Source organism: Mobula birostris, chromosome 7, assembly GCF_030028105.1.
Source record: "Mobula birostris isolate sMobBir1 chromosome 7, sMobBir1.hap1, whole genome shotgun sequence".
NCBI lineage: Eukaryota > Metazoa > Chordata > Chondrichthyes > Myliobatiformes > Myliobatidae > Mobula > Mobula birostris.
Window position 1 is genome coordinate 134102977 of NC_092376.1, and position 21836 is coordinate 134124812.

General features: G+C 38.0%; 1 protein-coding gene across 4 annotated transcripts in view; it reads left to right on the forward strand.

Moving 5' to 3' along the window:
- tspan17 (tetraspanin 17) overlaps positions 1-21836 on the forward strand; it is a 74912-nt gene that overhangs the window by 41372 nt on the left and 11704 nt on the right. For 2 of the 4 annotated variants that reach the window (XM_072263788.1, XM_072263791.1), the window contains exons 9-11: positions 9656-9794; positions 17237-17278; positions 19081-19139. In XM_072263788.1, the coding sequence (XP_072119889.1) occupies positions 9656-9680 (25 nt within the window). In that variant the 3' untranslated portion in view covers positions 9681-9794; positions 17237-17278; positions 19081-19139. Of the gene's footprint in view, positions 1-9655; positions 9795-14373; positions 15609-17236; positions 17279-19080; positions 19140-21836 lie in introns of those variants that run through there. The other 2 variants (XM_072263790.1, XM_072263792.1) reach the window with 2 other exon arrangements.

Sequence of the window (21836 nt, forward strand, 5' to 3'; positions counted from 1 at the left end):
TTAATTATTTTTCTGGTGAGCAAGATGTAATCGGCGAATGACAGGGATCGGTACTGGGGCTTCACGATTTACATGTATCAAAGGTATGATTACTAACTTGGCTTCTGAAGCCAATATTGTTATGAAAGTTAAGTTGTAAAGATGACACACAAATGCTACAAAGGACTCTTGGCTCATTTTCAATTCAACTAAGATCATGATATGTGAAAAAATGAGCTTGTAAATTAAACAAGAAGTACTTATGTTTTGAGAGATTGCAAGAGTTCCAGGCCTCCTTTCTGTTTTGCCTTGAGAAATGGCTTTTTTGCTAGGCACTTTGTTTGGTTAGCCTTCTGTATCCAAAATGGATTAGTACAGATGTTGAGTATCATCAGCAGCTCAGTCTGGCACGTTGTTTTGAGTGTGTCAGTGGTTTCACTAAAGTGGTGATTTTTGGATGGATATATATATATATATATATTAAGTAGTGCAAAGATAGATATTTAAAAAAAAGTAGTGAGGTAGTGTTCATGGGTTCAAGGTCCATTCAGAAATTGGTTGGCAGAGTGGAAGCAGCTGTTCCTGAATCATTAAGTGTGTGCCTTCAGGCTTCTGTACCTCCTTCCTGATGGTAGCAATGGTCATGTTCAGGGTGATAGGGAACCTTAATAGTGGATGGCACCTTTTTAAGGCATCAGTCCTCAAAGATGAGCTGGATACTATGGAGGCTACTTAAGTTTACAACTCTCTGCAGCTTACTTTGACCCTGTACAGTAGTGCCCCCCTCCCCCATACCAGACGGCGATGCAAACAGTTAGAATGCTCTTCACGGTTCATCTGTTGCAAGTGTTGTAGGTGACATGCCAAATCTCCACAAACTCCTAATGAAACATGCCTTCTTTCTGGCTGCATCAATATGTTGAGTCCAGGTTAGATCCTTAGAGATATTGCTCACTCTTTCCACCTGATCCTTCTATGAGGACTGGTTCTCTTGCCTTACCCCTTCTGAAGTCCACAATCAGTTCTTTGATCTTACAAAATTTGATTGCAAGGTTATTGCTGCAACACCACTCAACTAGCTGGTATGTGCCACTCCTGTATGCCCTCTCATCACCATCTGAGATTCTGCCAACAATAGTTGTATTATCAGAAAATTTATAGATGCTGTTTGAGCTGTGCCTAGCCACATAGTCATGGGCATAGAGAGAGTAGAGCAGTCAGCTCAGCACACATCCCTGAGGTACCCCAGTGTTGATTGCCAGCAAGGTGGAGATGTTATTTCCAATCTGCACAAATTGTGGTCTTCTGGTTAGGAAGTCGAGGATCCAGTTGCAGAGTGGGGTACAGAGACCCAGGTTCTGGAGTTTTTTTGATCAGAGTTGTAGGAATGGTGGTTTTAAACACTGAGCTGCAGTCAATAAACTACATCCTGACAGGCATTTGTATTGTTGAGGTGACCTCTGAGGGAAATTTATTGTTATCCCTTGTTTTTACGTGTGTTAGAACAGCTGGACGGATAAGTAATTTGTGTCTAAGGTATTTTCCTGCCCTGGAAATTTTCTGTGGTGGATAAATTTAATTAGGATTATTTGCACTCAGGAAATCTGGCAGATAAGGATTGAGGATTGAATCTTTAATTCAAGTGATTTTACAGTACTGTTTTCAAACAAAACTGACACATCAATGGTTTGACCAGGCCTACCAAACAGTCAAGTAAATTAGCAGCGCCTCTCCTCCAACATCTGCCAGATGAAACCTCTTCTCAACCCAGGCTTGCTCCCAACACAGCTGTTACCTTACTCTGTGCCAAATTAACATCTATTCAGGCTTCCATCTACATTGCTTATGATTGTTACTTTTGTGCTATTTTTAAAAGTTGCAGGATGCTGAGGAGCACATTTATTTATGTTTCTCCAGCCGCGAAGTCTGCATTTACTTTTATTTTTGGACAAGTGTAGGCCAACGTACTAAAACTGTAAGTTAACCATCGAGAGGTTATAGTGTGGAAACAGGGCTTTCTACCTACCAAAGTCCAGCTGAACATTAACCACCTACTTTCACTAATACTTAACTGATCCCATTTTTAATCTCCCCACAGATTTTACCAGTCATCTAACACTAGAGGAATTATAAACAGCCTAGCAACCCACACAACTTTTGGGATGTTGGAGAAATCCAATGTGGTCTCAAGGTGCAGGCACCACGCCAGGCCAGGATTGAACCTGGGTCTCTGCTGCTTCGGGCTGTGGCTCTACTGGCATCACTGAGTGTTTTTTTTATAGATCTGAGGGGAAAAAATACAGAATATCATTTGTATGCCTTTATTCAATGTATAAAATGAACAGACCTAACAAACAATGTTTTATAAACCCTTGCCATTGCTTGCCTGAAGAGGGAGACATATTACATCCAGTTTTAAGCAGTGGGTATTCCATAATTCCTGGCAAGTTGATAGATGTTCTGTAAATAACCCACACACAGAAAATGAATATTGAATACCTTCTCAATAGCTGTTATTTTGAACAAATTATTTACTAAAATCCAAAAATTTCAAAGCAAAACCAAGAGATGTAGTTAAGTCAGGTTATTGTGATAATCATGCCCTAATAATTTATCATTCTATCAAATTTCACCTCATTCTCCTCCACTCACGGAAATAAAGTCCTAACCAATTCAACCTTTCCCTATAACTCAGGTCCTCAATTCCTGGCAACATCCTTATAAATTTTCTCTGTACTCTTTCAAACTTATTGACATATTTCCTTTAGGTAGGTGACCAGAACTGCACGCAATACTCCAAATTAGGCCTCACTAATTTCTTATTCAACTTCAACATAACATTGTAACTTCTCTACTTAATAATTTGATTAATGAAGGCCAGTGTGCCAAGAGCTCTCTTTATGACCCTATCTACCTGTGGCACCACTTTCAGGGAATTATGGATCTGTATTTCCAGGTCCCTCTGGTGTACCACACTTACCAGTGTCCCACCGTTCTCTGTAATCACTACCCTGGTTGTTCTCCCAAATTGCAACAACTCATGCTTATTTGTATTAAATTTCATCTACCATGTTTCAACTCATTTTTCCAGCTGGTCCAGATCCAGTCTCCAGCATTCCTTACTGTCCACTATAGCCCCAGTCTTGCTGCCACCTACAAATTTGCTGATCCAATTTACCACACTATCACCCAGGTGTTACTGTAGTTGATAAACAACAACAGACTGAGCTCCAATTCCTGTGGCACACCACGAGTCACAGTCAGACAGTCAATCATCTACTAGCACTCTCTGGCTTCTCCTGTGAAACCAATATCAAATCTAATTTGCTATCTCATTCTAAATGCCAAGCGACTGAAATTTCTTGACAAAACTCCCATGTGAGACCTTGTCAAAGGCCTTGCTAAAATCTACGTAGACAACATACACTTTCTTTCCTGGTAACCTCTATAAAACTGATTAGACATCACCCTCCACACATAAAGCCAAATAGACTATCCCTAATCAGTCCCTGTCTATCCAAATAATTGTATATCTGGTCTCTTAGACTACCTTCCAATATCTTATCCACTACTTATGTCAGGCTCACTGGCCTATAATTTCCCATCGTATTTAGAATCTTTCTTGAGCAACAGAGCAACATTAGCTATCCTTTGTCATTTCGTCTATATTGCTAAGGATATTTTAAATACCTCCGCTAGGGCTCCTGGAATTTCTGGACTAGCCTCCGGCAAGGTCTGAGGGAACACCTTGTCAGGCCTTGGGGATTTATCCACTCTAAATTGCCTCAAGACAGCAAGCACCTCCTCCTCTAGTTCATACGCAGTCTATGACCTCACTGCTGTATTGCCTCAGTTCTATAGACTTTGTGTCCAGTTCCCAAGTAAATACGAAGAATCCATTTAAGATCTCCCTGATCTCTTTTAGCTGTATGCATCAATGGCCATGCTGATCTTTAAAAGGACCAATTTTGTCCTTTGCTATTCTTTTGCTCTTAATATATCTGTAAAAGTTCTTGTGATCTTCCTTCACTTTGTCAATGCAACCTCATTTCTTCTAGCCCTCCTGATTTCCCTTGTGCTTTTTTTTTGCACTTCTTGTACCTCATTTGTTCCTTGCTGTCCATACCCGCTATGTGCCCCCTCCTTCTTAACCAGGCCTTCAATATCTCTCAAGTACCAAGCCTTACCTTTTATTCTGACAGGAATTTACAAATCCAGTACTCTCAAAATTTCAGTTTTGAAGGCCTCCCACTTACCAGGTACACCTTTGCCAGAAAGCAAGCTGTGCAGGTGCATCTTCTATGCAACAAAACAAAGGCTATTGTTCTGGCTAAACAATAGAAGTTCTAGATTTCTACAAGAGGCAGATTAGTTAATTGAATATGAGAAAATCATGGAAATGATCTCACTGCTATCATATTCAATACCGAAAACTACTTGAAGTTTCCTTGATGAAACTTCGTTGTCTTGAGAGAGTGACAATAAAAGGCAAGAGGAAAATCAAGGCCTAACTGTGCTGTGTGGCTCATAAAATTTCCTTTTAGCTTCTGTACATATGGTGCAGGCATCTAGATGTGGAGTGCCACTCATTGTCATGTAGCCGTCACCTGGATGCTATATCTAGGTTCTATGTCCATAGGTGGTCTGTGCTGTCATTAGTGAAAGTAGGAAATGATGCTGCTTGTGAAGTCTTTCTTTGGTATTACTCAAAGGACACCTGTGTAGGTATGAACCAGTCAGTGGAATTTCTTGCTATAAACCTCCCTTGCATATAAACCTCCCTTGTACACACTGTCCTCATTATATGTGGGGGATACGTTCCTCGAAGTCGATGTATAATGTTGAATAATTATTTAAATGGAGAAAATAGGGATGCGTTCTGGAGGGCTTCCTAAATATGTTTTATCTGTAATTTATTCATATTTTCACACCAATATGACACAAAAGCAGTACCACAAGGCAACATTTGTATTATATTTCATCAATTTAAGGTAATATTCAACATAATAAATCATAGAAAGTTAACATACTAGGGTGTATAGTATTCACCAACAGTGGCAGGTGCATTCGCTCCAAGAGATGAGTGGTTGTAATGATGTTGTGCAGCTTTACATGGATGAGGAGGATCATCAGGATCGTCAGGATCATCAAGGACAGCAAGGGGTGAAGGAAGACTCACAGAGCTCTCAGTACTGCCGACAGCAGGAGATGACACCGGTTTGAAGAAAGTGGTGAGGATTGTTTGCTTGGCAGCATTTTGTTCTTCAGCATAAATTTGCTTGTAGGGAAGAAGGCTTGACTGCAGGGAACGACTGAAATGCTGACTCCGCTCTAAACTTGGGTCCATGTCCATCTCCATTTGTGCCAAGTGTTCCGCAGCCTTAAAAAATTCTGCCAGTTGCTTCAGAATGGAAGACATGACCTCTTTCCATGATTCATCAATATTGTTGATGTTCCGGTGATGGCATTTCCTCTTCCGGCCGCCATTCCCTCACCATTGGTAAACTCCCGGGATTTTCAAAGTTGTCTGTTGCTTGCAGCATCTGAGAGATAGTTCACCGTAAAAAAAAAAAAAACGCCTTGAATGTGGATATCACATCTTGGTCGGGTGGTGGAAACAGCGATATTGTATTAGACGCATTAGGGTTAGGGTTATGTTAGGATGAATGCTGTCCAAATGTTTAGAATGAGCTGGTGCATTGTCAAGCAACAAAAGAACTTTAAAGGAAAGATTCTGTTCCTGGCAGTAGTGCGGCAAAATGATTAGCAAGCCAATCTTCAAATATCTGACCAGTGACCCATGCTTTCTTGTTAGCTGCCCAGTGGACAGGAAGCATGTTCTTACTCAAACCCTTAAGAGCATGGGGGTTTAGTGAATGGTAAACTAAGAGAGGCTTCATCTTAAAGTCTCCTTCGGCATTGGAACACATAAGCAAAGTCAATCGATCCTTTGCTGCCTTGAAACCTGACGCAGTTTTTTCATCCTTACTTATGTAAGTGCGTTTCTGCATATGCTTCCAGAAAAGCCCAGTCTCATCTGCATTAAACACCTGCTTTGGTGTGATGCCTAACTCAGCTATCATAGCCCGCAACTGCACCTGGTAGTGTCCCAGAGCTGTGTTACCTTCACCTAACGCCGCCCTGTTTATAATTTCCAACTTTTTTTCAAGTGTTAAAGCGGTTCTCTGCTGCTTGGCTGATGGTCCAGGACTTGACATTGGATGCTTAGGAGGCATAGTTAAATATTTCAAGCACAAAATCACTGCTCCGTAGGTAAAAACAACAAAAGTTTAATAGCGCAGGATCAGACATCCATACGTTGCCAAAACCAATGCGAGACTGGCGGGAGTGAGACTGTGAGGCATGCACACGTGACTTGTATTGGCGGGAAAGCAGTGCTCCTCGCATAACTGAGTTTTGGACGCGTATAACGAGAAGTTGCTAGAAATAGGTTCCTTGCATAACTGTGAATCTGCATTGTCTGAAGATGCATATAATGAGGATAGGGTGTATATGTCTCCTTGAGGAATATATTGAACATGTTAAGGTCCCAGGGAGAAATAGATAAGTATATTCCTAGAACACTTGGAATTCCACACCTTCCCCCCCCAACCCCCAGCACTCATCTGGTGACTTGATGCAGTCTCGCAGAAATGACTGCCACTCTCCTTACTCTGATCAAACTACCCTTGCTCTGACCACTTGGCCAACTTAATGTCCCATTCACCTTTGGCTCAGCTCAATGACCTTTTGAATATCAGTCCTCTCCCACCACTCTCTGTTTGCTAACTCCCGTGCTCCACTTTCCCCATGGTTTGTAACCTGCCATCTCCAGCAACTTAACAGATTCCTTTGCGAGCTCTCCAGTGTCAATGCACTTAAAGGAATGACCTTTCTGTAAGTAAGGCTTGCTCATTAGTGCTTAATAGCTTGGGCCATGGGTGCCATTAAATTTCCCACAAGCAGAGCCTTCAATAAATCATTTGATTTCTGCTGCACTTTGATGGTTTGTCTGCCTCCCAGTTCTGGGACATTCACCCTATAAAGCAGGGGATCCCAACCTTTTTATAATGACATGGACCCCCGCCATTAATTGAGGGGTCTGTGAACCCCAGTTTGGGAACTCCTGCTATAAAGGGAATAATACAAACTTTTTAACAGAAGAAACTTCAGGACCATGGAAAATGATCACAGAAAAAATGTACTTCAATACAAGTGATTGAAGGTAAAGCATCTCCGTTTATGGCTCGAGTTCTACAACAAAGCTGGTTGAAATCTTTTATGGGTGTATGCCTTTATGCATTCTGTAATTGATGTGGGTGAATTTAATCTAGTTGAATATGCTAATTACCAAGTTTGCAATAGGAGTGCTCTGATCAGGGATAGGAGGAGGAGTACAAATAGCAGGTGAAAATGCGAGGGAGGTAATTTAATGATTGGAAGGAAGAAATCTGAGGAAGCAAGTGTTTGAGGGTGAATGTGTGTTTGTCAACATTCAGACAGTAGAACCTGGTCTCCAATCTGCCACCAGGCATAACTTCACTGGCAACCCTACAATAAAAGTAATCGTGTACAGCAATTTCCATTCCTCAATGAGAAGTTCAGGACAGGATGGTTTGAACCCTTGTGGACATCCTTGAGAGCTGTAGTGTTAATATACCTGATTAAGCAAACACTTTGACATTGAAAATAGTGAACAAAGGGTAATTGCAAGTATGTGGTTGAGGTTGCACCACCTATTGGACAGACTGGGAAATGAATCGTAAACACAAAATAATCTGCAGATGCTGTGATCAAAGTAACACTTTCAGTACGCTGGATGAACTAAGCAGGTCGGGCAGCATCAGTTAGAAACGATGAGTCAACGTTTTGGGCTGGAACCCTTCATCAGGACTGAAGAATGAAAGATGAGGAAGGATTTGAAGAGTGCTTGTAGCTTCAGTTGAAAGACCAGTCAGGATGTGGTCGAAGAGTCGGAGAGAGGCAGAGATCACAGAGGGGGAGCAGTGAGAGAGGGTCTCACTGATCTCCCGTTGAAGAGAGGATTTAAACTTCAGGGTAGGCATACCTCGAAGAGACTTCGCAGCAGAGAAACGAACCGTAAACACAAAATAATCTGCAGATGCTGTGATCAAAGCAACACTTCCAGTACACTGGATGAACTCAGTAGGTTGGGCAGCATCAGTTAGAAATGATGAGTTGATGTTTTGGGCCGGAACCCTTCGTCAGGACTGAAGCATGAAAGATGGGGAAGGATTTGAAGAATGCTTGTAGCTTCAGTTGAAAGACCTGTCAGGATGTGGTCAAAGACTGCCTACGAGGCGATGTTACTTTAAATTTCTAGACCAGCAGTTTCTCATGTCCCCTTGTAGGTGGTGTTCATTTCCCAGTCTGTCCAGTAGGGGACATGAGAAACTGCAGGTCTAGAAATTTAAAGTAACATACAAAGTGCTGGAAGTCAGCAGGTCAGGCAACACATATTGACGGAAATGAACAAATGATATCTATGAAACTTTGTCAGAAGTGAGCTAGTTTGTTATCTTTTTGACTCCACAGTGCAATGGCTGCTTTCCAACTGTTAAAGCACAGGAGGTACTTAATAAAGTGACGGCTGAGAGTATGTTTATTGTCTTCTGCTGCTGTACTCCATCCACTTCAAGGTTCAATATTTTGTGCATTTGGAGATGTTCTTCTGCATGCCACTGTTGTAATGCATATTTAGAGTTACTATTGACTTCCTGTCAGCTTGAATCATTGAAAGAATCTTAATAGACATGTAGATATTTTCTATCATCTTTTAATTCCAATGGCAAAATCCTTTTATTTTTAAGAAAAGCAGGTAGCTGGATGAGTTTGAGACAGGGATTGTCTCAAATTATAGAAGATAGGTGAATTATAACTGAGGTTATTTAAAGTATTTTGTGGGTTTTCTGTAACTCTTGCAGTTAAGGTTTGTGCTCTAGGAGGTTGATGATTAATTTGTGGATCGTGTTTTGTTTAATGGTTTTCTTCTACCTTTCAGTGTTTCTGAATTTATTCAGCAGGAGAAATGCAAGAATATTCTGGTTGGCTGATGAGAAATTCGTCAGTTAGTGCATTACTTTTCAAGTAAACTCTGTAGTATTTCAAGCCTGAGCTTCTGAAGGATTACTCATTTCAGTGAGAAGCAAAGGCTTTTGACAAACTCGGCTCTTTTTGTAATTTTCTTTTGAGAAGGCTGTCTTTTATTTTGAAAATTCTGATGAAGTACTGGGTATATATCTTGAAGTGATATTTAATGCTGTGAATTTTGAGTGATTGGGTAAAGAAGGCTATTCACTGTCAGGTTTAGTCAATGTTGAAGCTGATTTTAACTATTTATGTTTAATGCAATTAAATATTTATGGTAAAGTTTGCTTGTATCATTTGTATTCAGATTTGTCTTGGTTCAAAATAGTAATTATGTGATTATGCACTTTAATTGGTTTATTGTCACTTAGGTGAATATATGTATTTTGTGTAAGATTCTGAAATATTGCTATAATGGGACCTATCCCAAAGTGTCTTGCAATATTTTTCTGATAAAGTGTTAAATAAATGCAAGTTTTTATGGTAGTTGGGTATCAAAGAAATAATCTGTTATTAAGGTAAAGTTAAATGTTGGATTTAATTCAGGCCTATTAATTATTCCACACAGGAAGTATTGTGAGAATGAATCTTGAAATTGTGTTGGATTCCACAGTTTTTGAGGAGTGATGTATACTGCTTGCACTGTTACAAACATAGCCAAATGAGTCACTTCATCACAGGAAGCATCAAAGTTGCACTTCTATCAGGTAATTTATAGTGTATAATGCTAGAATTTGAATTTCTAAGGTGCCTTGTAAGAGCATACTGTGCATGTAGCATTGGCCTCTGTTACAATCTGAATAATGCTACCATCCTCCACTACACTGTAATTCACAAATATTACAAGTCTAAAGAGTTTTGGAAGGGAAAGAAAGGGTTTGTTTTCACTTCTACTGTATTATTTCCATTTAAACCTCTCATAATGGGAGTGGAGCTTTGCCAGATTCTGTTATGACAAATTGAAAACAGCTTTATTTTTTTTTTTGCCTATCATTCTCTTTCCCCCTTCATCCAATCCAATATTTTGTATAAAAAAACTTGAAAATAATTTAAGCCATTTGATGGGGTTAAGGTCCATTCATGTGCACTCTTTTCTAGGTAAGCATGAACTGGATGGCAGATCCTGTAAATTTTGTATCACTGGCATTCTCATTGGCGCTCATTTTGCACTACTCGGTTTTATTCCATGATTATTTCACAGAGTACTGGGCTGAATTGAACTGACTGGCAGCTGGTGGTTTGTAGGTTAATGCACCTGGACCTGCTATTCGGTCAGACCATTGATAATCTGATGTCTCGCTTTTACCCCAGGGTTGACTGACTTAAGCGCAATGAATTCATGGCAGAGTGTTTAAATTACTTTAAATTGCACTTTATTTTTGTTTCATAGAATGTTTATAATTAAATTTATTTTACAATTGTTGTCTTTTTCTAAAAATATATTAACTGATTTAAATAGTCTTTAATTGTCTCCGAGAATCAGGTATTTAAAACAGTACAGAAGCTTGTGATATAGCAAACTGACAAAGGTGGCAAGACATTATTTGGTGGAGTCTCAATTATTCACTGCTTCTCTGCTGATTGTATCGAGCCTGCCCTGCCTTATTTAGCCCTCTTCATTTGTAAAAGCTGAGTCTGAATGAATAAGGACTACAGGCAGAAAGCCTGAACAGCGAATCGGAACCAGTGATTGGTCCAGTATAGATTTTCTTAACCCACTGAAAAGAATTGTGCATGAATGATCTAAGCATTAAAAAAGGAGAAATAAACAATTCCAATTCCAGTTGATGCAAATTAATTAAATGCTAGAACATTATTTAAAATTGAACAGATGGAAGAAGTTTTATTTGCAATTAACACTTTGTGGAGGTGTAACCTCCACCAGTAACTCTCTTGTACTTGAGGTGCAATGCATCATTGTAAGATATGAGCTAAGCCATGTGTTCAACAGCTGAAACCAGATAGAAATACCTGTATATGCTGATTCCATGTGTAGACTTTGGATACCTCAAGTGTCATGATAGTTGTTCTTGGGTATAAAAGGCCCTAGATTAAAACCACAGTGTTGTATAGTGATACTGTCATTAAGATGCGATCAAAATAAATACTGGTCTATTTAAAAACAGCTGAAGAATTGAAACTATACATCGGATGCAAGTACCTGCAAAGTTTGCTGATCCATGGCTGGACCTCATTGGAGATTTTCAATTGGATATTTTCTTAATCAACAATGTTTAAAAGAATACTGATACAGATATTATATAATCTTATTATTCTTTCCATTGCCTACTGTACCGATTTCATTGAATAGAGTATCTGATTTTTAAAAAGGGTAAAACTGAACTCCATTAATAATAGAGATATTGGATGTTTGTTGCTAAATGTGGACCTGCTTCAGGGAAGTAAAGACATTTTTCTGGGAGTGGAATGATGCAGTTATGATTGTGAATACATTTGAATGCACAAGAAATGGGGGAACGTGAATGTTACATCTGAGAAAAATCCTAAAATAGTGGAAAATAATGTATGTTTAAAAAATGTAAGGTCAGAATTTGAAGTTCACCATTTCTGGAGGGCTGCATTGATAAGCACAATATGAATATGTGCATGTGTTCTTAATCTACTTAGTGATTATTGAAGCGGCTCTTGCTATTTCCTTTATCCTATAAGTGAAGAAATAGCAAAGAAAAAGTAATAATAGGAGGAGTGGAGCCTGTGGAGCTGGTGAAATCTGTGCTATCACTTTCTGTGTTTTAAACAATGAATAATTATCATCTTTTGTCATGCAATTTCATTTGGTGGAAATAATACAGTACAAGCTCTTTCCTATGAGCTATCACAGTTAATTTAATGCACAAGGGCAGGATGAATCTTGTGTATTAGATGAAGATGAGAGCAGTTGAATCTTTTATGCCTACCAGCAGGAATATCACAGACAGCGATGTGAATGGAAAGAGCAATTTAATTACAGCATTAAAGGAGAAATTGGTGAAGACACCAGTCAAAAAGTACTTTGAAAATTATGAAATTAACACCTCATGACAATAATAAATAACAGACTGAAAAACCAAAAATAATATGCAAAAAATCCTGGCCAGTTACATTTTATCAGCAGTTACAAGTTTCCCTTCAATGACGATTTTTGCTAGTTAATTATCCAGATAAAGAAGACCCTAAGTTTCATTCCTGTTCATTATTGAGCCAAATGATTTTAGATCTTGCAGCAGGTGAGTTCCAAAGTTTGTCTTCTATGACCCTGGATTAGAGCAGAAAAAGTAGGTTGGGTTCTCCATTATTCTTAGCTCTTTTGCAACTTTGCTGGCAACATATTTCCAGTCAGGTGAGGAAAAGTCATCATGCCAGTTCTGTTCCACAGTTGTGCACCTTAGTGAAAATAGAGATAATCCATGTGGTGGAGCTTCCAAAGTGCAACTGCCACTCACTCAATGTGGCCCAAGTATGGAGTGAATTGCCCAGGGAAATTCAGAAGAAAAAATACTGTTTAGAAAAGTAGCGCCTTACTTCCTTGCATCATGGGCTGATTGACTCCAAACTGGCACCATTCAATTTTGATTAACAGAACGCTTACCTTTTGAGCTATCTAAGCAAAATAAAAAGATGAAAGGCCATTTTTATTATTTCCAAGTTTTCATCTTAAATCACCTTATGAACATTTATATTGCATTTAGTCCGGCAAAGTCTGTTTATACCCCAGAAGACAAATTCCTGTTACACAACACTGATACTTTTTTAATTCAAGTTTTAACATTTTTGAAACTTCATCTAAAAGTCATAATTTATCATTAGCTGCACAATGAATGGTGAAAGTGGCTTAAAATTGAAAGATTTATTTCACTTGAATAACAACCCAATGGTTATGTGAAAATATAGAATAAAAACTACATTGAATTGCCTTATGCATTATCTTGGGTTCTTTCACTGTAATTTCACCAATAGAAATCAAATTATCTTAAATGAGCATAACGTTTATTAAATGCCTTAAATGGAAAGGATTTTTGAATGTGTTTTTAAAAATGTATTCCCAGAGAAAATTAGAACTAGAGATAAGAAATCATGATTAGGACAAACAGCGAGGTGCTATGATTGCTGTCATTGCAGCATACAAGTTAGGAAATTTCTGTACCATCCTTTATTGCAATAATTATGAATAAGAAATAATTTTATTCTTTGAGATGGTAGTCATCTTCTGAGATCATTTTTCAAAAGGGAGTGGCAATGGTTTATAAAATGATTATATTTTTGGAAACTTATAATGTATGGTTAGGATAATTGCAGCCCAAGGATAAAATTTGAAATCAGTATATGCTGAGCTACAGGAAATCCAAGGGTCTCAATAGATTGTTCTGGCAAAAAGCTAACACAAGTTCAGCTGACCCAGTCACCTCTTGGGGTAAATTTCTTAGTGACTACTTTATGGGGGAAAAAAACCACTTACCCATGTCTCAAAAATCCTTCTCGTTAATGTTATGTTTCATGAGAAAGCTTGTGTACTCTCTGCCATGTCCAACAGATGGCCCCAGAACCCAAGTTATTTCAAAATTTGCATCTTGTAGTGTCAAGAAAGAACAGATTGAACTAAGAGTTTATTTCTTTTTATTTTTTTAATCCTTGTGAAAGGTCTGAAACTAATCGAATTAACTGTATTGCACAATGTTATTAAGGTTTTAGATTAACAAACATGTCTAAGTGATTTTAAGTCCTAAATTACATTAAGGAGGTTAATTAAATATACTTGAGTTTCATTTGGAGACAACCAAATTATCATTCTAAATTAGGTTTTCGTTTCAATCAAACAGCAATCTCATAGGGCAGTCTTGTTATATTAAAGTTAGAAAGTTATTTGTGTATTTGTTAGTGATGTTTTATTCATATTTGTTGCCATCAAAATGGATCTTTACTAATGTTGCAGGTTTAATTTGTCTTACTACGTGAAGGATTCATTGACGTTATTCTATATCTGTCTTCTAGTTGTAATTTCCTTTCCCATGTTGGCACTTAATCCTTCTATTAAAATGGTGAAATTTTATAATACAAGTTCATATTGTGCTGTAGGATCTTTGAACCATTTTGGAAGTATTTTGGACTGTGCTTTATTAGGTAAAAATCTGAGGCTGAGACAAACATTATAAATTTCTTGGCATTCATCAAGGTAAAATATAACACCACTACCATACTTTGCCAGCTGCTATTATTGTGTGAAGTGTTTTTGTCTTTCAAAACTGACTCACCCACCTGTTATTGTTTGCATATATTAATAATAAATAGGCATCCGTTAGTCTCGTGAGACCATGGATTTGCACCTTGGAAGGTTTCCTGGGCAAGGTCGTATGGAAGACCGGTAGTTGCCCATGCTGCAAGTCTCCCCTCTCCACGCCACTGATGTTGTCCAAGGGAAGGGCACTAGGACCCATACAGCTTGGCACCGGTGTCGCCGCAGAGCAATGTGTGGTTAAGTGCCTTGCTCAAGGACACAACACGCTGCCTCAGCTGAGGCTCAAACTAGCGACCTTCAGAACACCAGACCAACGCCTTAACCACTTGGCCACGCGCCAACACATGCATATATTACAGCTATCTGAATACTGGACTTTCAGATAAAGAATTTGTGTTTCCTTTTATTTGAACTGGTGTATCTGTTTAGTTTCTTGGTATTTGTGTGCTAAGTTAATGGTAAATATGGGAGAGTTTCCACTGTAAAATGACATCCACTGAAGACAGAACTAATACTGACAGAAGTCATTTCTTCAATGAAACCTAAGAACTTTTTCAAAGAGGCATAATGGAGGATTTTATTCTCACTATCCAAATTGAATGTAATCTAGATTCATCATGAAGGTGTGACAGGTTTTCAAATGTGTTTTTTAAAAAAATATATTGTACAGGCCAGTGACTCCTTAGTTCATTACATACAAATATTCAATCAAATTTACAATGATTTCAGAATGAGATTCAGATTTATTTTATCCCTGACATACGTTATGAAATTTAATTTGTGCCAGCAGTTCATTGCAAAGGTTAAAATTACTATTATGTTACCCAAAAAGAAATGGTTCCAAAGAGGAACTCTGATTGCAGAGGTGAAGATATTCACGTTTGTAATCTAACTCTACACATATATATAACTAAACAAAATAATGTCCCTCTGGATCACAGTACACCCACACAACATGTATCACACACTGCACATAAAACACAATATTATGCTATAAGTTAATAAAATATATTTCAAAATGCATGTCGTAAAGCGCAGCACAGGTAAATAGTACAATTAACAGCTCGCTGTCCTGGTGATGAGATGTTGGTGGTGGCAGGGTACTCAGTAGCCTCATAGCCTGAGAGAAGAAGTCCTTACATTGTCTGATAGTTCTAGTCCTGATTCTTCTCTACCTCCTTCCTGATGATTATGATACTGAAAGATACGAGTACTCAGAAAGATTGTGGGATGGGTGGTAGAGTTCGTCAACAATCCTTTGGGCCCTTTGTCTGCAGCACTCTGATAAATGACACAAATATGGGGGGGAGGGGGTGGGATGGAGACCCTGATGATCCTCTCGGCGGATTTTACTGTCTTGTAGCATCTTGTCGTCCGATGCCTTGCAGTTTCTGTACCACACAGAAACCGTTCCTAAAACGTTGAATGTGAGTCTTCAGGCTCCTGTACTTCCTTCCCAATGGAAGTAATAAGAAGAGGGTGTGTCCCGAATGGTGAAGGTCCTTAATGATTAATGTTGCCTTCTTGAGGCACTGCCTTTTGAAGATGTCTTCAGTGGTTGGGAGGGTAAAACCAAAGTATTAGAATCTGAGATTTGTTCATCACTGAACCTGATCCCTCTGCTACACCCAACAGAATTAAATGAACTTGTCTCTTGTTGATTTCGGATGTCTTCATGCTTTTTAAGGGCTTTTTGTTTTATTGGTTAAATGGTAGTGTCTACTTACAACTACTATATCTTAACATTGAAAATATACTATCTATCAATGTTGCACCACTCAACCAAATTATTGAATTACTACACCTAATTTTTTACATTGAATGTTGTCTATTTTTCATTCATTGTAAGAGTTTCATTGGACTTCAGCAGTATCCATCAGTTTTCTTGGTTCCATAGTTTTATTATTTTTTGATCTTCAATTGTATGCAGATTATACCTTCTATTGTGACTACCTTATACAGTAATTTACTTTTTAAAACATTGTTTTTAAGGGAGCACTGCATCAAAAGCTGAAGGATGGTATTGCTAGTTATGATGGTTAATTGTATTGATGTACTTGCTAATGTAATCAATAACTCTGCTTACCATAAGACCTTATGATTGACATCCATTTTTTTTTAACCGTGCCCACGGTCTGTTCTTCTATCAAGTTATGGTATTGTTTGCACTGTTGTAACTATATTATAATTATATGGTTTGACAGTTTTTCAGTCTTGGTCTGTCCTGTGTTTCTGTGATATCACGCTGGAGGACATTATATCATTTTTTAATACATGCATTACTAAATGACAATAAAAGAGGACTGTGTGTCCTCATAATCTTAAAAAAAAAAGAAATGACCTTCACCTAATGTTAGATAAAATTAACTGAATGTTGAGAAGGCAGAACTGCTCAACGTTACTGGAAGGTCCTTCAGCCACCTGACTTAAGCTCTGGAATTCACTCCCTAAACCTATCTGATCCTCCAAGCCTTTTTTGTTTTAAACTGATCTCTGTAACCAAGTTTTTAGCCATTTCCTAATACAGTGGATTCTGCTTAATTGGGATACATCAGGCCCAGTACATTTTGGCTTATTTAAGCAGCTACCCCAAATAGCTGAAATTTCATGGCAATAGTTAAGGGGGTATATATTTTAAAAAAAAGGCATACTGCAGTTTAACTGAGTAACAAATCTCCATGGTGCTGAGGCTATGAAGACTGTGCTGGGTGCTGTGCTCTGTGCCTGCTAATATGATGTACTGATGAGCAAAACTTTAGGCCTGCTCCAGGGTTCGGATCTGAGGACTCAATTTTGGTTCAGAATGCTGCTGTTCGCTTGAATTGTTTGCAAGGCTTTTTTTTTTTCTCTTGCACATCAAGTGTTGGTCTTTTATTTTTATTTTCATTAAGTGTTTCTTTAATTGGGTCCTTTCAGGTTACTTGCTTTGTGGCTACTTCTGGGCAAGCAAATCTCAAGGTTGTATAATTTATGTAATCTTTGATAATAAATGAATCTTAAATCTTTGAATCTTGAATGATGTACTGAAATGAAATGCCGAGCAAATTAGAACACTATCACTCCTACTACAGTACTATAAAAGAGTATTACTTCCTAATAGTTATCAACAGAAAAATTCATCCAGTATACATTGCTGTGTTTGGGGTGTCCAGGGAGGGGTGCACTTCTGGTGTCATGTCCATTAAGAATTAAGGCAGCTCACTCACCTTTGGTCCCCGCCGGACACTCAACTCTCACCTGTGGTTCCAAGCAGCTGTTTGCGTGCGACAGCGGCCACAACCTGATACACCACTTCAACGAGTGGGCTAAACCATGTAAGGGTAACCGTCGGACTGGGTGGATGAGATCAACTGTAAGATCCAATGGCCAAAAGTGTGGTTCTGCAATGCCTCATGGAGAGTGAAGGGCATAGTAAGGCCCAGAAGTAGTTGTGGTTATCCACTGCATCCAGGGAAGACCCTCGTTTACGATGAATGCTCGTAACACCAGGCTGGGATTCGAAGGTTGTGATAGTGGAACTGTCCCAGTACAATGGCTTGCCCACGTAACAATCCTTCCATACAGGTTTCTCTGTCACCATCGGATTTGTCAGGCAACCAACATGTTGCCATGTTCTTTTGATTGACTAAATGAGCAAATTAGTGCAGACTCCTAGTGCACATAATAGGCTGCGTTCATGCAATACTTTTGAAGATTGCAAACTCCAAATCTATATTTTCATTGTAACATTCAAGCCAATTGTCGATGCCTTCAAATTCTTCATAGTTCATAACTTGTTGGAGTAGTGAAATCATTTTATTTTCGCTCCCAGCTCTTTCTTGCACATCCAAACCTGAATGCTTGAAACCGCAATGAGCAAAACAATTCTAAGTTTTCTTTATGCTTACCCTTCAGCAACTACCAGTGACACAAGTCACTGCTTTTTGAACACAAACACATGCAACTAATGCTATTTAAAAATTCTAGGCTGTAAGTATGGTGTAGTTTCTAACAGTCACATAAGTTCACACCACCAACACTTAGAAATTGTTCAGTAATAATCTCCTGTATCAATTAAGCAGCGTAATATTCCAAATAAATGAAGGGAATCCCAGCAATTTACTTGATTAGTTTTCCTTCATTAACTGATGGAACAATTAACTGGAATCTGCTGTCTTTTCTAATAGAGCTCAAATTCATTTTTTAAAATTGTGCATCTTGAGTTGTTTGTGTCACATGAATTGTGTGACATTAATAGAAGTTGCTGTTTTTCATCTTTGATTTAATTGCACCAAACTCTATTCAGCTATCAACCTTGTACTCACTGTCCTAACTTTACTCCATGTTAAGTATGAACTCAATTTTAAAGTACTCATTCTTGTTTTAAAATTTCTAAAGGTATTTTCCATTTTTAATCTCTCCAATACTAACAGCCATACCTTCGTCGATTAATTTCCCTACTTAATCCCCTTCTGAATGCTGCACCACTTTCTTTGTGTTTTGCTTGTCTACCTTAAAATATTGTCATATTTTATTTGTTAATTCTTCTGTTGAAGAATATAAAATTCTTCTATGCTTCATTGTCAAAAGGAGTTCTTGTAAACTAACTGCATTGGTTTTAACATTTATTTATTTATTTATTTATTTGCAATAATTTCTTTTTGGGAAAATCAGAACCAGGTTATTGTGACATTTTCATTTTCTGCTTTATTTTAACCAATCTACTAGTATTCTAAGTAGGCTGCATCAGTTGAACAATAAAGTATCTATCTATTTTACAGAAAGCAATAACTGGTTCCTTTGGTGATTACGTGCCAAGCCACAAAGTTATTTAATCAAGGTATGAGAATATTTATTGGAGAAGGGATTGGACAGATTGTAAGCATTGCAATGCCCAATTTCAATAAGAGCTGATACAGATGTATATTTTGACTCCCAATAAAGTACTGTGATATACCCTGCCTTGTCTAAACCAGCTTCCTGAATGACTGAAATTCATAAGATTGGAGCATTTTGTTTTTGCAACAGACTTGCTTCTTAAAGAAGGAGAATTAATACCAGTCTTAATTAAAATACTTGCAACCTGTCAACTTTACTTGCATTAATAGTTGAATCCAAAGGCAGAATAACATTTTTTGAAGTTTACCACAGTGCTCCTCCATATTGCTGCAAATGTCCATTGGGAAATGGGCAAATGTGGAAGTTTCATTAATGTTTGTTGGTAGCCATTTTTGACCTTCTATTGCAGGGGAGTTCTGAGGAAACTATGGCATGAAATTTGTAATTTATAAAGAATAAATCAATAGGGGAGTGAAGGATATACTGCAAATCATAGAAAACTACAGCAAAGGAAAGAAAACCTTCAGCCAGTCCACAAAGTAGCTATTTATGTAAGACCCTATTTTAGCTCTCAGTCCATAGTCTTGTGTATTCTCATTGTATAGTTAGTTTAGTTTTTCTGTCTCTAGTACACTTTCAGAGAGTGAGTCCAACCTCATGGTTACCAGTTGCTACCCCCAACCCATTCACCCAACACCCACACGCTCCTTGTAATCCTTGGGTGAATTTCTTTTACTTTAATTCTTACAAAGTTTAACATATTTAAGTCTTCTGGTCAATGAGCACTCTGTTAAGGGAAATGTGCCTTTTTCATTAATGTTTAAAGTGCCTCTCACAGTGCTGTACACATCAATCAAATTTTCTGTCTCTTGTTCCAAAGAAAACAACCATTCTCTCCTAATAACCATAAATCTACACTCTGACAATATCTTTATCAATCATCTTGGATTTCTTCCACCCTATCATACCCACGTACAGTAGTGTGACTGCAGATTGACACAGTACTCTGATGTAAGCTATATAACTAGTCATTTATAGAGTTCTACAATGATCTCCCTGCACCTTAATGAAATCACCTACTTGTTCTGCTATATACAGAGATTTGTCTATATGTGTTCCAACATATCTTTGTTTTTCTACACATAGCATAGTGTAGTATTCTACTATTCATTTAATATTTCTTTGTCTTGTTTGTCCTTCCCGTAAAAACGTTTGTATATTCCAAGATGCTTCTGAATGAAATTTAATTTGATACTTAGAACATAGAACATAGAAAATAGGTGCAGGAGTGGGCCATTTGACCCTTCGAACCTGCACCACCATTCAGTATGATCATGGCTGATCATCCAACTCAGAACCCTATACCAGCCTTCCCTCCATACCCCCTGATCCCTTTAGCCACAAGGGCAATATCTAACTCCCTCTTAAATATAGCCAATGAACTGGCCTCAACTGTTTCCTGTGGCAGAGAATTCCACAGATTCACCACTCTCTGTGTGAAGAAGTTTTTCCTAATTCTTAAAAAAAAAAGTCAACCTATTCAGTTTATTAATTTCTTCTAGTAGCCTACAGCATTCTCTATTTTTATCAATTGCTTTGTCAATTTTGGTATTATCTGCAAAATTTGTTATCAGCCCTCTACTTGTTGAAGTTAATGACGAGAATCTAGGGTTCTGGAATAGGCATTCCAGAAACTAAACTCCTGGTAAGCATGGCCCTTTGCTTTTTCACAACGAGCTAATTCTGAATCCTGCGGGGCTACATTGTTGTCAATACATATGAATTATATCAAATGCTCAACACTCATCAATTCTTTGTTACTTCCTCAAAATATTGAAACAATTTGGAAGGAGGCACAAGAGATTCTGTAAATGCTGAAAATCTTGAGCAACACACAGAAAATGAACTGCCAACTGTTCATTTTCCTCCATATATTGTATGCTGCTGAGTCTACTGAGTTCCTCCAGCCCTTTGTGTAAGTTGCTCAAGTTAAAAGGAAGCAGATTTTCTTCAATAGATCCGTACTGACCTTGATTAAACTGTCTCTCTTCACGTTGATTCATCCAGACCTTGATGAATATTTTGCCTAACTAGGGTGACTGGCTTGTAATTAGTCATCCTTTCTTACTTCTATACAACTTTAGACTACAGCCAAAATGGATTAGAGTCACCACTGTTTTCTTCCTTGCTTCTCTAAAGAGCCTGGGATACATTTTATCTGAGCTAGTTAATGTACTCGCTTTTAAAGGCGTTAGGCTATATCATATTCCCTCTATTACAATAACCTCCTCCCCAGTACTAAATTATTGATGTTCACTTTTGTTCCTCCTTAAATCGATGACAGAGTTATCTCCCTGTTCTGCGAGGGCAAATGCTAGTATTCATTTAGAACTAAACACATGTCTTCAACCTCCACTATCAAGATTCTGTATTGGTCTTTAATTGGCTCTATTATTTCCTTTGTTATTCTATTTTCTTTTGTGTCTGTAAAGCACATTAAGAATTTCCTTCAACCTACCAATATTTGTTATATTTGTTACATTCTTTTCCTTCTGAATTTTCTTTGTATTTTCATCTCTCAGCATCCTGTAGTGTTGAGCTCTCAATTCTTTTTGCTTAACTTATTTTGTATAATAAAATTTCCAGAGAGTCTGGATTTGAGAATTCTCTCTCTGTATTTGTTTAATACATATTTTAT